General features: G+C 42.8%; 1 protein-coding gene across 1 annotated transcript in view; it reads right to left on the reverse strand.

Annotated features, from left to right (window-relative positions):
• Nucleotides 1-17,843, reverse strand: part of wdpcp (WD repeat containing planar cell polarity effector) — a gene marked incomplete at its 3' end in the record, with an annotated part of 62,328 nt that overhangs the window by 24,091 nt on the left and 20,394 nt on the right. Inside the window, exons 3-8 of the mRNA XM_008302634.1 lie at nt 12,287-12,369; nt 8,353-8,397; nt 4,854-4,904; nt 2,984-3,054; nt 2,041-2,100; nt 1,108-1,222 (exon numbers count right to left, since the gene is read on the reverse strand). Coding sequence (XP_008300856.1) covers nt 1,108-1,222; nt 2,041-2,100; nt 2,984-3,054; nt 4,854-4,904; nt 8,353-8,397; nt 12,287-12,347 — 403 coding nt within the window. The remainder of the gene's footprint in view (nt 1-1,107; nt 1,223-2,040; nt 2,101-2,983; nt 3,055-4,853; nt 4,905-8,352; nt 8,398-12,286; nt 12,370-17,843) is intronic.

Raw genomic sequence — 17,843 nt, forward strand, 5'->3', positions numbered from 1 at the left:
TGAGTGTTTGCGTGACAGGAAGGTGTGTGTGTGTGTGTGTGTGTGTGTGTGTGTGTGTGTGTGTGTGTGTGGTGAGCAGGTGTAACAGTGTGTGCTGACAGTGTGGTGGGTGGCTTTGCGGGTTTTAAAATACGGAACATTTGAATGCAAATGTCTCCGTGTTTGCTTTGTGTTTGTTTGTCGCTGTGGGCAGAGACAGGTCGTCAGGCCTTGAGGTGTAAACAATGATGTTTGTGTCCCTAAATCTGCCTAAACCACGGAGCACCTCTGGAATATTTAAGTCACGTGTAATTTCGCTCAGTGAATGCAGAAATCACAATACCGGAGAAAGCATGTTGGCTTCAATGGCACGAATTAGCATCAGCAGCAAAGACCCCAAATCCACTGTCAAAATGTCCTATAATGTAAACTTAAGGCTGAAAAATCTCCTCTAAGCAGGTGATTTAAAGTGGGCCTTGATTTTGGTGATTTAGAATTTATGTGGTGCACTTACAGAGAGGTTTAGATTTTGGCAGGGAGCAAGTTTTTGCTGATCCTCACTTTCTGACCTTCGAAGGGTTAGAAATTTGTTTCAGGGTTCGGTTTAGGGTTATGCATGTATGATGTTAGGGTCAGATTAAGGGAGGAGGGAAAGCAACATGTCTATCTAACCACTAAGCAAATTTGCAGATTTGAAAAGTTGCAGAAAAATGTAAAAAGAGGAAGTGCATATGAGGCTTGTTTCCATCCACTGCTATGGAGTGAATAAACAAACCTGCTGTTTGCAAACCACTAAAAAGAAAAAGAGGAAACAACGGCATCTTTGCATGTACGAGAGAAAAAATGTGAAAAAAAAAATGTGACTTCAATTGGAAAAGTGTTAATTTTTCTTTCCTATTTGTTGGTATTGTGCATGATTCAAGCTGAAGGAACTCAAACATCTGATCATGTGAGAACTATGTCAGAACAAGCATACTAATACTTTTTAGAAAAAAAAAAACCCTTCAAAGTGCAGTTTGAAGGTAAGACCCTGGTTTTAGGGCTGAGATTAGAATGAGGTTAGGGCATGTAGTTGTGATGCTGAGGTCAGAGTATCTGGCTCGAGGATCCGTCATGTCAGAAACTCACCATCAGTCATGGTGTTGGCTGGGAGTCGGCCCACTAACGTACGATCCACACACACTTGTTCGAGCTGAGGTCCATTTAGGGTCAGTGTCACCAGCACACCACTGCTCAGCATCAGCTGCAGACACAAAATAACAGAAAGCTTACAGAGATACAGAAGTTAATGTCTCCTCTCCTCAAAACTGTTGCTTCTGTGGGTGTTTGAATTGTCTGTACAGAACGATGTCTGTCCAGAGTTTGGCTGCTGCTTTACATGCTGCACATATTTTAATGCTCTTTGAGGAGATTTTGTGATTTGTGACAATCGTTTATAGAGAAAAACTAATTTCATTTTTATACACAGTTTAAAAATAAATAAATAAATAAAATGAAGGTTCTCAATTTTACTTGAATAACAAAGTTAGATGCTGTTCAATTACCTCTGAGGTTAAGTTTGGTTAAATAAATATTACTACTCTAGAATAAGACAAGACAAACTAATTATACACTAAAATGAAGATTTTGTATACGTGGGTCAGTAACGTGAGAATAAAGGGAAAAAGATATTTATATATAATAGATATTTAATATATAATTTTTTTGTTATTTGAGATCTTAAATTGAATAGAATTTTTTTAAAGACTTAAACAAGCAAAGCAGCACATAAGGATCATTAAAAATGAATAAAAATACAAACAAATTGAGAAAGAGAATTACGAAATACAAAATCAGCAGTAAATAAACCTAAAGATTGGGGCGTGCCTTCCTGATGCTCATATAAGTGGACAGAATGGACAGAAAATTAAACTAATTTTGGTCACACGGCTGTAACGCGTGCAATCCACTGGACGTTCTAATTATGCTAACATTGCACAAGATGTTGGGAGAAACTCTGTGAGGCCCTGAAGTGCTGGTCTGCTTGCACACAGTCGGTGTCGGGCTGAGGAGGGCGTGTACCTGGCAGCAGCGCTTGTTCCTCCATCTGGTGTGGATGCAGGTGTTGGTCTGCAATAGGTCCTGCGTGAGCGCGATGGACGAACAAAGAGACGGTGAGAGGAAGCGGCAGATCTCAGACCTGATGCAGCTTTGAGAACAACTTGAGTTTAAATATGGAAACAAGCTAAGAGAACATTAGGAAACCGACGTGAAAAAACTCGTCTCGTTAGAACACAGTGACAGACACTTGCGACCACAGGTGGTCACTGCAGGGAGAGTTAAAAGAGGATGCAGGTAACGGCGGCTTGTGTGTGTGTGTGTGTGTGTGTGTGTGTGTAAGGTCAGTCATTCCTGCCACATTCCTAACCCAGCTGGGGTGATTGGATGGGAGGAGAGAGGGACGGCGGAGGAGGAGGGCCGGGTGTGGAGGTGAGCTGGGGTGTTTCTAGTTTCAGACAATGGTTACGGGTGAGAGGAGGGAGGTGGGTGGATGGGTGGGTGGGGGGTGTGTGTGTGTTGTGTGTGTGTGTTTGTGTGTCCGTGTGTGTGTGTGTGTGTGTGGCAGCCACAGACAGGTTCCAGCAAACAAAGCTAGGTCTGTACTGCCACAAGTACAGAGGGGAAGAGAGAGGGGGCGAATGAGGGAAGAAGGAGGAGGAAAAAGAAGAAGGAGGGAGGAAGAGAAGGGATGAGGGGGCAGCCTGCAGCCCCCTGATCCCCTCAAATATCCCCCTCGATGACAGAGCTCGGCCGAAAGAGAGGTGATGAGAGAGGAGATGGAGAGAGGAGAACAAACGGCAACGACAGGGAGAGTGAAGGGAGAGGGAGAAAGGAGAGAGAATGCCCCTATTTGTTAATCAATCGGCCGTTTCGGAAAGGGAAAACTCCAAAAATCCCCAGAGGGAGGAAGACGAGGGGGGGAGAGGCCGGGAGGGATGGTGGGATGAACACAGGAGGCGGGTACCTCCAGCTCCTTCAGCGAATCGCGGAGCTTTTCTGGTCGGCGGTTCCTGGGGGTCCACGAATAGCCTCGAGCTACGGAGGAAAAACACAAGAAGAATCTGGAGATCATGTGACTTAACTTTTAAACACACGCATAGAAGAAGTAGTTGTTCTTCTAAAAAAAAAAATAAAAAAAATAAAAATAGCACTCATGGGAATTTAGAAGAATGTGGCAGCAAAAACCGGAAAAGGTTTGAACTTTATATCTCGGTTGAGATCTAAGAATGAAAAGAGATAAGAGGAGGAAGAAAGGTCAGGTGGAAACAGATGCAGGTACATGAGGCAAATGCAATGATCTGAAATATCTTCATAAGCCGTCATGAACTTGATGAATCCCAAATAAAGTAAACGAGCAGATTACATTTTAATTCTTAAATTATTCTGATAATTGTTTATTAAATACGTTCATCCATCAAAATGGCCAAATATTAGCTGGTTTCTTCTTCTCTAAAGTGATCTTCTCCATTTTTACACTGATGCACAGTGATTAGATTTTGGTTTTGCACAGCAGATAAAACAAGCAACTTGAGCAGTGGGAAATTTCCAGTAATGTTTTTAGCTATTTATACCCATTCAAAGACGAATAAATTAAAATAAATATAATTCAGTGAATGCCATTTGCAGCACTACACTGTCAATTCTATGCTTCTCAGCTTTTCGCTGTCAGAAAACTGAGAAGCTGCTGAAGCAACTTTCCAAGTTCTGAGAGTATTTATTTAATGAACCAATGACACAAAGCACCACAAAAAACAAGTTTGCAATGCACGTCCCCTTTGAAAATGCACATTACTGAACAAAAAACACAAACAAAACTGCACAAACACAAACAATGGGTGCAGAGTTGCATTAAAAAGCCATTGAGGATGTATATGAGGCACTTTAAGGTGTGACTGAACCAGAGACCTTAATGGAAGCAAACTGGTTATTCAAGCATTTATGGGTGAGTTTAAAGAAATCATCAAAACATATTTCCAAAGAATAAAGCAGTGGTCATAGATTAGATGTTTAGGTTTAAATGTGAGCACGAGCAGCACAAATGTAGAAACTCAGATGATTTACATTCACCAAAATATTCCACTGGAAGCAAAATGTCCCTTCAAAACCCACAAACCCTGATCCTCGAGGAGAAGCAAATATTTAATCGTGAGAACTTTCGGCGCACTTGAGTTATCTCCCAAATGCAACCTCACAGTTAGCAGCACATATCTGAACACGTACCACACTGAGGCCCCTTCATTTTAATTTCCCTCCGTTCATTCCCCCCCTCTTCCATCTCTAGTGGTTAAACAGAGGGAAGGAAGCATATGGAAAAAAAAAAAAAAACAAGAAAAAAACCCCCAGCTAATTGAATTTGTGCATCTGCTTCTGCCCACGCATATACATGAAGTTCGGTGGGAGGAAAATAAAAGGAAAAGGGAGGACTGCTGCTTTCAGTGCAATCGCTCCCCTATCTGTTTATTTTACAGTCTTCCCTTTTCATCTTTGCAGAAGCGAGCCATTAAGGAGTGGGGTTCTCTATTAAGACTGAGTGGGAAGAGGAGGTAAACAGATGCATGCAAATGAGGGTGTGGAGGGTTGGGGGGGTCAGGAGAGAGGGGAGGGAGGGGAGGGCAGGGGGATGAGTGTTCGTCTCCTGATAAGGGTGTTTGTATTCCACTACTGGGTGAAAAGCAAGGAGAGGGAGGGCGGCAGGGAGGGAGAGGGAGCGAACAGAGGAAGTAGGACAGTTGACTGAGTCGGGCAGCGATTTCTGGAAGATGGTCATCCGCTGGTTAGACACAAACGGGCGGAGACGAGGAACAAAAGTGTCTCAGTCGCTGCTGGAAACTTACCTTCAGAGAACTGGAGTTTCTCATTGTAGTAGTGATGCTCCAGAGGAATAGCTGGAAAACATGCAGAGGATTATAGACAGCGCATAAAAACAGCACAATGTACAGGACACATGAGTCTGCTCCCTTCATAAGATGTAGATAAATAGGAGCAGAAAACTAAGCTGGAGCTCAAACATCCCCTCAGCTCCAAGGGGCCATGTTGGCAGAGAGCAACCCGTAACCGTGCCTCGTGGCCTGGCCGCCCTGAGCAAGAAAGTGGCCAGTCTGGTGGCCGGCCTCTCTGGCAGGCAGGAACACCTCCAGGATTAGTAGTATTAATCAGATAAGGGGGTGAAGGGCCAGACAGGCCCAGACATGGGCACCTGCTCTGGGGCTGGAGGAACGGGGCTGGGGGGGATTTTGGCTGCTGGGGACCCCCGGAGCCGCTCCAATGAGCCTGGGTCTCCCTCTAGTGGGGACAGGGGGAAAGGACATGCCAGCTCTCAGAGAGGTAAACACAGACCACAAACAAATCGACACTTTGCTCGATTTCACTGATGCCTGACTGTTGTTTTAGCAGGTTGAAAGGTTCCTGTAGATGCTTCCTAAATTTCAAAATAAGAACAATAACCACACAAAGACAAAGCTGAAACTGCTGTCTCTTCAGCTTTATACTATGAGTGATTAGGTCCAAGAGTTAGAACCGTTAGTGGGCATTTTGAAATAGGTGATGTAATTTCAATCACCGTTCAGAAGCTAACATCTGAATCAGAACCTTCTAAGTTAAATTTGATCAAACAACAATTACAGATGAGCTTTAGGAGCTGAAGATGCCCAAACTGGTGTCATATGAATATTTAATCTTAAAGACAAAAACATCTGAAGCCAAGTTTTCTCTCAGAGCCATGCGGACGGGGGGGGATTTCTGCAGGAAGCAAAATAATGAGGTAGCACATTATTTTGAATCTGGTCGAGCACATTTTGTTTCATTCGTTCGAGCTGAATGCCACCGAATCCATAAAAAAAATACAAAACTAAATCTAATCCAATGTACTCTACTGCACGTGCAATCAAATCATGACCCGAGCTATCGTTACAGCGCCGTGTGAAAATGTTGTGATACTTCTGGATTGTGATTCTGCTCCGTCTCCCCCCTTCCTCCTCTTCTTCTTCCTCCTCCTCCTCCTCCTCCTCCTTCCCCTCTCCTCCCTCCACTCTGATATCAAGCCACACTTTAGTAATCCTCCAAATGAAAGGATTTGGAGCAAGAGCATCGTCTCTCCACTGAAGATTGGAATGAAAGAGAAGGCAGCTTCTCAGATGAGAGAGAAGGGAGAGAACCCCATGATTAGAGAGAGCGAGAAGGGACGAGACAGCGAGACTTAACTGTACACAAAATGAGGAAGAACAAAATATACATGGTGGGAAAAAAAATGAGACAAAAGAGGAGGAAATCCATGAAAGAGAAGTGGAAACGTACAGTCAGACAGGTACAGAACAAACGGAGGAAACATGCAGATGGTGAGAAACAGACACTGAAAACTACACAGAGCTGATAAAATAAAGATATTTATCTGGTAAAGATGTTTTTGCATATGCTGAGTGCATCATGTAACTCTGAACTCTCAAACAACTGAACTCAAAGCTGCTCTATCGATATTCTGTGTTAATAATGGATCAAATAACTGAATGTATGTAATGTGACAGAACTTGTGAATTATCGCCCAACTCTGCTCCCAAGACTCTCTCACAGCTCTCATCATTTCCAGGTACACAACTAGTGGAGCATTTAGTTGTGTGAAAGCCAGATATATTTCCCTCAGGAGGTACTGGAGACCAAAATGTACCTCAACAGAGAGTGAACACTGGACACAAACGCTCTCCTTGAATGCTAATGTTGCTTCATACGACTTTAAGTGTTTGTCAATATGTCTGAAAAATTATCTTTGAAGGATGATAAGTTGTCCAAGTTGTGTTTGGTTTGTGTTGCCCCCAAAAGAGTCGCACAAAAAAGTGAACACAGGCTTGAATTATAGTTCAATTAAAGAAAAATACAGCAGTAATAGAAGAACTGATGTGCCCCAAAGAACTCTCTCTTACACATTTAGAAATATGTAAAAACATAAAATACCCTGTCAGCAAGCAGTCCTTTCTCGGTTGTTGCATGTGAAAGTGTACACTATTAGTCATATAGCGGTACAGGCTGCACTCTGCATGCACAGTATATCGTTTCAGCACTGACATTGCAATGTGCCCATTAGTCTAATCAGAGGAAGTGCAATGTGAAGTAATTAAACACATCCTTCTATGGCTGTTTTTGCTGCTTTTTACAAAAAGACAAACTCATGCAGTTCTCATTTTCCAAGATTATTCTGCACAAAAAGTTTGTCTGATAGAACATCATTTGCTCCGATTTAAAGGTTCCTGGGCGCAGTTTTTTTCACAAAACTCAAAGTTTGTTGACACACAAGCTCCACATGTTCACAGGAAACGAGCGATAAACTGGAGAGAAACACTAAAAAGGAAGATCTGGTTGCAAAAAGAAACGCAAGGCCGGTCATACGGAAATTTTTCAGCTACAGAAAGAATAATATTGACCAAAAATGGGTATCTGACAGCGATATCTTCCAAATACACGGTAACTAATTTGTTTGAGCATTCAAATCAGTAGTCAGAGCCTCCACAGGGAGAGTTTTTCAAATCATCTTGTAGTTGCAGAAAAGCAAAATATCGCATGTCAGTTTACTCCAATATCGTGCAGCCCTCCTGAACACTCTGTAATAGTGCAGTACAGTGTTCGTACATACTTCTTGCAGCTGTTAAAGGTGCTAAAATTTCAGATAAATGCGAAGTTGCTTTACTTTGAGTTGTAAACGTGGAGCGTTGACTCTCACAGGGTCCAGTTTTTAAGGCTCGGCACACAGATAAAGACAAGCCAGTTTTAAAAATGCTTGCAAGATGCATCATTTCATTAAAACCACGAACGCTCACACAGCAAGAAGCGGAATAAAGTGACGGATAAGGAAGCCCGTCCCGAGGCCGCTGGGCCGGCGGGGGAGCGATTTGAGCACTTCCTGGCGGTAAGGGAAGCCTCGCGGCCTGAGGCAATATGAGGCTGGACTGCGTGGGGCCTCTTGCTATGTGATCTAGGAGAAAGTCAACAGTTTAGTTTTCCTATCGCTGTGTGGCAGGACCCCGGGTCAACAGGAACACAGGGAGCATAAGAGATAGACCCACGGAGGCCTAATAACCTGCGTGTACATGTGTGTGTATGTGGGGTATGTGCATGTGTATATAAGGTTTTAGGGTGTAAATCCTACATACTAATAGCCTCTGTGTGGACAAGTGCATGTGTGGTTAACGGGTGTAAGGCGGCGAAATACGCAGGGCCAATAATCTGTGTGTCGGGAGGCAGCAAAAAGCCCTTCTTTATATATAAGGAAATCCCATACATTCCGAAAACAAGACAAATGCAACTTATCTTAAACACAAACAGACATCCAATATAAACACTATTTACCTGGCTCTCCTTTATCGTAGTACTGATAGGTGCCAATATCTGTATCTGTGGGGCAAGAGAGGGAGAAAGAGAGAGAGAGAGAGAGAGAGAGCGAGATGAACATCTAGCTGTCAGGGAAAAGCAGAAGACAGATCAGCAATTTCGCACCGTGGGATAAACAATCACTATCAGCCAGTGGCCTGTCCCGTCTGCCAGCACCACAGTTCAGATAAGACCCTGTGAGGGAGGCGGCGGAGGAGGTGGGAGGTGGGCTGGGGGGGTCCGAGCCAGCGTGGAGGGGTATTAATAAAGACAGGAGTGCGCCTTAACCCATCCCACCTGAGGGACAAACTCTGATTTACACACATGCAACATATACATTTTAAAGTAGACGCACAGAGTCGGCTACACAAAACATGTGACCCACACACACACACACAGACACAGCATGCAACACGCACACAAACAGAGAGATATACACACACAAACTGCTGAGCTGAGACTTTTTTTTTTTTTTTTTTCGCGAGTGTTATTCCTGCAGGCCCAAAACCATAAGCAGCCGGTCTCGGATTCGCACAACACATCGTTTCTTTATCGCTGCTGCTGCCTCTGCTGCTGCTCCTGAGGCCAGGTCACACTAATACAACGGGAGAGCTGATGGCAGACACACAAACACACAAACCCGCAGACCACATACACTGCATGGGGGATACAGATGCACTCGCCGCTGCAACACATTACTGGTGTTTGTTAATGAGGGTTTTCAGTAAGCATTAAACATGTAGAGTCATTCTGTCACTAGAACACCAGTAATAATGACTTGGTGTCATCTTTTCATGTGTGACACAAAAGGTGAAACTATAACCTTGAGCATCAGTACAATACTTCTTAAAGTGTCTTAACCATTTGTATAAAACTACTTGGATCTACATTGAGCAGTGGCATTACCAAATGTCCTTGTAATGCAATAATATAAAGAGTTTTAAAAATTTTCTGACAGCCTTATCTATGGATATTTCCTCCTAAATGCCATTAAAAGACTGAAATCAACCGTATATATACAGCTATACTGTGTATAATCCTCCTAACAAGTATTGTTTGTTTAGCAAAATATCTCATTCCACTGCACCGCATATGTTGTTGTCTAGAAACGTTTAAATATTCCAAAATGTTAGGAGCTATTGTACATGTTGACGTGTTCCTTTATTATCTCGAACACACACTGCAGTTTATTTATTTTTATTCGTATACACTCCTCTGCTGCAGTGAACAGTTGTTTCATGTTGTAGGAAATTATTTAGCCTTTTGAAAATACAGTCGTGACTCGATAATCCAACAATAAGTGTAAAACCTTTTATGTCAGATAGCAAGGCTGTCGGATTGTCAAGACGGAGGTCGAGATACAAGGAGGACTTGATGCTGGAAGGCTCATTAGTTGTTAATATTTATTGTTCATAGTTGTTATAATAACTAGTAGGGCTGGTCCCAACAGCACTTTCTGGTCTCTGGATATTCAGGCCCAATTAATGATGAATATCCGTCCCGGTCGGGGGACACTTCCACCCCAGGGCAGCGCTCTGACGGGGTGGAAGTGTCCAGAACACACTGGCAGTACTTGGCTGCTGATGCTAGTTTAGTTAGCGCTCACACTTCTGTTTCCTCCATCGGTGGTGGCGGGGGAGTGGCAGATACGCTCCACCGTTACCATCCATGTTTACTTCCATAAACACTGAGCACGCTCGCTGCGTGTGACGTCGTCGTGTCCTCTTCTGCGCATGCGGGACACTTTTTCTCTGTGAATCGGGGTTGCTGTGGGACAACCTGAAGATGCTCCATCAGATTGCGATCAGGTGAATTTGGAAGCTGCATCAGTTTCTTGGGCTCTTGGTCGTGGTCCTCGAGCTGTTCTTGAGCAGCTACTGCAGTGTGGTCGAGTGTTGTTGGGAGTGTTGTTGCTTTGGGGGCTGGGCTTGGTGTGCAAAAACATTTAGGTAGGTGCTACATGCCAAAGGAATATCCAACATGAATGAACCAAGGTATCTCACTACATATTATTCACCTCATTTGTCAGTGATTTTAAGGTTGTGGCTGTTTGTATAGACTACAGCCATCCTTCATTCACTGTAAATCTATCAAAACAACGCTCCCAAACAGAAAGCATGTAGTCCTTATTTAAATCTTAATTCTAGATCATCTGTCCTACATCTAATGAGGGTGAGGACAGACAAAAACTCAGCAATATACAAACTATTTCCTTATTTCACTCATTCTTCTTCCTGGCTCCTGGCTCAGTTCAACTTAGCTGCTGACAGTTGAGGAGATTCAGGTGTGTTCTGTTCTGTGGCGGGTAACGTAGCTTCAGGCCTGTAGCCTAAAGAAAAGATGAAATGAAAGCTACAGAGGTCTGGTAAGATAGCTTCTTTCAAACCGCGCTTCTCCAGGCAGTTTATTAGAGTTCATGCACAAAAGGCTTCGTGCAACGTTTTTTGAAACCGCAGACCTTTGAACAGACGTAAAATATCAGCCAGGTTCCCAAACAATGTCCTGTTATAAACTGGTCCACACAGGAATAAAAAACACTGTTTTATAGCATCATTAGGCAGCACAGGCTGTAGGTCAGCAGGTCAGATCTTCTATTAAAATCTAGCAGTATAATGAATAAACTCTCTTTTTCCTTCCACCTTGGCCTCAGCTGAGCAAGCTTTCTGCTGTAGTGTGCAGCTACACAAACGTGATCTCGCACGCAGAACGTACGCAACATTTCCGATGCTGCTTTTGTGAATCTAGATTTTTGTTTTGGAGGCGGACGTATATGATGTAAGGGAGGTGGTGATAGGGAGCGTCACACCTCAGCGACCAGGTCTCTTCCCCTCAGATGTATCCATCCACAGTCGTTTGAGATAGCACAAGACACACACGGCAGGAAAAAACAAACAAATAAGGATATGTCACCGTCACCGAGGATATACACCCTCTCGTACCTTAGTGTGTACACATACACCCACACGTATATAAACACACACACAGCCTCCGAGAGACGCTATCTCCGTCTAAAGCTCAGCAGACTGTGAAAGACAAGACAGAATGGAAGGGAGGAGAAAACAAGAAAATGGAGAAACAGAGCATTTCTGTCTGACAGAGGAGATGGACTGATAGGTGGCGAGCAGGGCGCCACACAGAAAGTGCCGGAAAAGTCAAACTTAGATCACAGTTGGTCGGACGAAGAAACACGAGGTGGAAGTTAACATCTCTCAGTGAATACAGGACGACAAGGGCTTCGACTGATGGTTATTGTAGATGAATCAGATCAACTGTTTGGTCTATAAAGTGGTGAAAGATTCCAATCAGTGCTTCCCAGTGTCCAAGACAACGTCCTCAGAGGTGTTGTTCTGATGATAATTCACAAATATTCAAGTTATTGTCATAGACGAGCAAGAGAAACCGAAAATAATCAAATTTAGGAGTTTTTTTTAATAATAGTTTTAAATAGTTGTCACCTAATCGACTAATTGCTGCTCTACGTGATGGTGACGGAGGTTTGCAGGGCTTGGAGACACTGCTGCACATGAAAAGACAACTTCCTGTAGTCAGTTTTGTGTAATTTTCTTCTACGATGATTTAAAACATGGCGCCTTCACCGGCAAACTTACCTCAAGTTCACGCTCAATAATTAGATTTTAAACAAAGCACGGCGACAGTTCAACAAAATGAAAACAGATAAATAAATGAATAACAAATAGACATGGAAAGCACGCGAAAGTGAAAACAGACGAGGTGAGAATTGACTGAGTCAGATCGCTGAGGCAGATATAAGGTGAGGTGGGGTGAAGGTGTGAAAACAAAGTGAGCGATGACAGAAAGAGCCAGAACGAGACGGAGTGAGAGGGGAAGGAGAAAGGAGACGAGGGGAGAATTTCTGAGAGCCAGGGAGATTGAACATGGTGATAAGTGCTACCTTTAACTTGGAGTGAGCTCTTGGTGGACCACAAGTGCAGCTCAGCCAGGCAGAACGCCATCTGACAGGAGTGTAACCCGAGTCTGTGGAGAGGGACGAGTGAGAGAAAGAACAAATGAAAGACGGAGAAAGACACGGGGCAGACCAAACACGACCGCAGATGAATATCTTGATGAGTTCACATAATGGACAGGCCTATTTGTGTCAGAGGGTCAAGCAAGGCATGCATGTAGGCACACGTGCTCACAAACTTGTACGACAAGCAGGCGAGAGCGCCGGTTACTCCCTGACCAGGCACAGAAGCTGGCAAGAAGGAGACGTTTTTAAAGAATAGCATGACATTGTGTGACTTTTGTGATTTTTTCCAAGTCAACATTCATATACAGTGGTGACTCGATAATCCGACACTAAATGTAAAACCTTCTTTTATGTCGGATAGCAAGGCTGTCGGATTGTTAACGGTCAGATTATCGAGTCACGACTGCATTACCCACATTAGATTCATATTTTTGATAGTTATTAGTTCATTTAAACCTTCCTTCTTTCCATTCTGTATGTTGAACGATGATTTGAAGACATGAAATTTAAACTACGGCCCTCTGCTGTGTAAATGTGACACTCAAGCAGTTTGAATTACTTGTTTTTGTTGTTTTTTTGGACCCCTGTTGTGGATTTAATACATCTGATTACAGTTTTTGCTTTTCCTCTTTAAACTACACATGAAATACAACGTACATGTGGAATGTGAGCGCTGACTAAAGATTAAAATAAATAAAAACTTTTAGTGCAGAGTGAAAATGTTGTCAAATGATTATGCAAAAGTACGTAAACAAATCTGTTCAATACTTACGAGAAGATTATGATTATTCTGCAACCAAATCAATGTTTATCTAAAAACATAAAACTCTTCCCACAGCAGTAGCGATGGTAGCGGTTGTTATTGTTGCATCTGTGTTACTGGTATGACTGGTAGCAGCATCGGTAACACTAATGTTATATCAGTCGAGGGTATGATTTAAAGAAAATAAGACAAATGTTCTCACACTCTTTTGCAGCGCTGCTTCTTTGACCTGTTGTACCTGTATTACTAGTAAGATGGAGTACCAGTAGGGGTAACTCTACTGCAAAAACGCTCATTTCAGTAATAACAAAAAGACAGACAGACAGACATGCGTGACCTCAGACTGACACCGAGACAAGGTCAGGGGCGGTGATGCTTCGCCTTCATTCACACATCACAGGGTCGCAGTGATGGACGCACACTTTGCAGCTGACAGCTCAGACAAAGCAGGCGGCATTCCACGTATCAGCTAATGAACACAGAGCAGGTCTACAGCCGCCTCCCTCCTACTTTATTACTCGCTTTATTCTCCAGCGAGCTAACTTGTCTTCCTACAGGGTCGAGCCGTTTCTCTCTACCAGTGCACTCTGCAGGGTTTCCCCTGAGGTACTGATGGTTTGCTGTTGTGTGCTGCTGCTGGTGTGTTTTATTCTGTGTGTGTGAGCAGCGTCCCAACTGTGCATCGAAGCCCTTCTGATGTTTATGCAATGATAGAATTTCCCACTGGGGAATCAATAAAATACTTTTAAAACCACAAACCTGACTGTCAACAAAGTGATTAATATTACCCAATATTATCCCAACAGAGTGCAAGCGTAAGGCCAAACAATGCTAATACACTGCTCTGTCTGTTGTCGTCGTCTGCTACCACTTTAGGGCAATACATGTGAAACACGCTATAATGGAGGCTAGTCTTGATGTTGTTTGTGATGTTGTTGGGCGTTTCGCTTTTGCTCCTGCTAAGGAAAAGTCAGAATTCCTCATCTCATCTCAGCCTCTGTGTCTCCTCTGTCCTCCATCCTCCTGCCCATGACTCAGAAACCGATCTTGGTGCAGCATCATGAAGAACGTCTCAATTTCTAATCTACATCTTGAGGATAGATGATTACTAGTGACGTGTTAGCAATGCTGGTGGGACATCGCTGGAGACCACAGAGGGGCAGCTGCATCATTTTAAACTACCTGATTTTTATTGAAAATTTACTACAAAAACCAACAATAATAATAATCAGAAAAATACTGCACATCAGATCTGATAATCAGCACTAATACGAAGCACTTTCTTCTATTTCTTCACTGATCAAATAATGCGTTGTTGTTGTTACGACTGCTAATGTTCCAACTGTTAACACTAGAACATCACTACACATCAGTATTACCACCAGTATCACTAAGAAGAAAATCATTTTTACTACACATTATCACTGAAACATGGGAGTTTTCAAAAAAAAAGATGTGCAAAAGTGTCAAATCCTTTCCTACCGAGCTACAGCTACAACCGCTGATGATGCAATTACAATCAACGTTGCTAATATTTATGGCACTATTACTGTAACTGTTCTGTATAAAAATATATGTTAAACCTGTAAAATGAGCCTGTTTAAAGTCAGTTTGCTAAAGTTTAACGGTTTTATTAGCTGTAATTGTTTGTTTTGGCGTGTAGCTGTGCCATCACATGTACTTAGCTTGACTAGATTCTTTTTTATGCCTCTACATACAATCTAAAGTTATACTGGGGATGAATATTAGCCTAGCATGTCTGAGATCTCATACATTCGCTCACATGTGCCTATGCTACTATACTGGTGTACAACACTGACGGCGTACATGACATTAAGTCAGATCAGTGTACAGCAGCAGGTGTAAGGGAGGAGCAACCTCCACACTGGATGGTGCAGGATCAGGATTGCTGTGTTGGCCATTCATGTTTCTATCTGTGCAGTTAAAGCTCTCTCCATCCTCTCCCTCTCTCTTATTTTGTCTCGTTAACGCTGAGAGGGGACTCTCTCTTATCTTTACCCTCTTGCTCCTCTTGGTGTGTGTGTGGGGGGAAAAAATCTCATTTTGCAACTCAACCCCCAAAACTACAAGTCCCAACAAAAATACACACAGATAACACTGGGTGCCATGGAAACGCTGGGGCTAGCATGGCATGGCAGCGCCGGCGTAACGAGTTTACTGACATAAGAGGATTCTTTCATCCTCTCCTAACCAGCTTTTTTAGAGGAAGTCAGCCCTTTTTGGAGGGAAAACCTCATTTCAGCCAGCTTTCATTTAGCTATTGCCCGTCTGGCTGCCCTGAAAGTTCCTGAGACCTTGTTCTGAGGAGCTGTCGGGGTCTCAGGGAATTTATGGCAGAATAGAAGAAACAAGGAGGCTGACGGAGATACAGAAAAACAAGAGAGCAAATGGGTGAGTGTGACGACGTGTGTCCACGAGCCCTGTGGCCACGTATGAATCTGAGTTGACAAAGGACAGCGAGGAGGCTTGTTCAGGATGAGGTATCCTGGTGTGTGCTCAGGTGAACGGTAACTGAAGAAGAGTCTATTCAGAGCAGCTGTCATGCTTCTACACGGTAAAATCACACACATCAGCATGTTTGTCTAATGACTCTCCATTCCTGTCTCTACACACGAAGCCCAGCTATTTACTCCAACACCGGCGTTAGCTTTGATCACAGAATCCATCAGTAAGTTTCCTTTAACTGACTACACAGCGGTCAGATCGTCATTTATTAACACTTTTCAACTTTTACTTCACAGATTGTTTTTCAAATTTACAGATAACTAGTGAAATTACAGAAAAAAAATTAAATGTAAGCGGTGAAAAAAGCTGTAAATAATCTATATTTTACGCTTGACCGTAACATTACATTATGCTTCACTGTGTTTAAATCAGCAAAAAATTGGTGTTTCACAGACATTTGCTGTTACTTAAAATAAAAATACCTATATTACAGACAAGAAATTTTTATTTTTTAAACTGTTATTTAACACATTTCCCCTGTTTTGATAAATTACAGATTTACAGCCAAAACTTTACACAATCTCCACATCACAAATCTGTAGATACTACAAGTTTTATTCTGTTTAAATCTGCTAAAAACCTTTTAACTATTTTACAGATATGATTATTTCTCTATTTTTGAACAATAAAGCACTCCACTGTGTATCAAAGTATATTTCCTGCACCCTTTCACAGTTTTTTAACAGATTTTTTAATCGTTTGATCCCGTAGGATCCCTACTTTTAGTTAGTTTTACTGTGTCCACATTTAAAAGTAAAAACTTTATTTGCTGTACATGCGTCTGTATTTGTGGTTTGAGTTTGTTGGGAGGATGTCGGGTCTGTCGTTGGTTTTTTTTCTTTATTTTTCCAGTTTTTGGATTATATCCTTACAAAGATTCTTGTGTCTGCTACGTTATTGTAAAGCACACTGAGTTTTCCACTGACAGAACACTGGTTTTCTTTTTATTTATGACACTCTGCATCACATCTGTTATATATAAGATTACTTTTCAGATTTTTCAAGGTCTGTGCGACTCTTTAACTATCCACCTGACATCCACGATTATTATATTTTTTCCACCGACTCACACACTTCCACACACATGCATACATACATACAGTCCACACACACACTCGGGCATAGAGGCGAGTACAAACAAACACACACACACACCCAGCACGCTGCACAGGTCCTGGACAGCGGCCACACTCATTCTGGTTTCTGGCCGGGGTTGCTGTGGGTTACCTGTCCCCCCGCAGAGCGTTGTGGGGGTGTACAGTCAGCGTACAGAGGGCTGGGCGAGGGCCGGGGAGGGGGTCTAGGTTATTGTAGCCCGTCTTTACACTGGTAAAGAGACTGCTTTAACATCAAAGGACGGGAGGGAAAACATACGACTCCCCTTTCAAAGACAGTCCACAGGAACTACGACCTTGTCTGCTCCCTGCATCTCTTTCTCTGCTCCTCTTTCGCTGTCCCCTCTGGGTGGCGGCTGAGTGTGTGTGCAACGAGCAACAAAAAGTGCCTTTGTGAGCTTGGATATAGCAGAGCGTGCACCGCAGACAGAAAGGAAAAGTCAGAGGCAGAACTTTAAGTAAATATTTATCCGAGGCTGGTTTTTCTCCAAACGGAGAAACAATGAAAGCCTTTCTGAGATGTCAGGATAGCAGTCCCGTCACATCTCACTCCTTCTTGCTCTCAACAGTCCCAACTCAAACAGGCGTTTATTTAAGCTAACAGAAACTAACACTCAGCTTTTGTTCTATATGCGCGCCGACTGTATGCACGGACACGCCGACGTCCGGCTGCTGTGGGTATCCAGGTGTGTGTACTCGGTTTGCATCTGACTGATTTCTGTCCTCCACATCCGGCTCCTGTGTCTCGTGATCTTTACACCACACAGAATATCAACACGAGACAGTCGGGTCAAATCACCGTTTTTGTTAAAGCACAATTAAAACAACAGCTGCTCTACAGTTAAAAAAAATAAATTGAATGTGATTGTCATTTGAATTAACCTCACAAGTTTAAATATTGGGATTAAGATCGTGTAGTGGTTTTAATGGTGTAAACTTACTTTAGGGATCAAACAACTTCACCTGACGATTGCACATATTAGGACGGACACTAATGACCCATCAAAGAGCCAACAATATTATTCATTACTGAACTTTAACCAGACTAATTTAATTATCAAAGCCGCAGCATTAA

The sequence above is a fragment of the Stegastes partitus genome, unplaced genomic scaffold, assembly GCF_000690725.1.
Source record: "Stegastes partitus isolate 25-593 unplaced genomic scaffold, Stegastes_partitus-1.0.2 Scaffold1847, whole genome shotgun sequence".
NCBI lineage: Eukaryota > Metazoa > Chordata > Actinopteri > Pomacentridae > Stegastes > Stegastes partitus.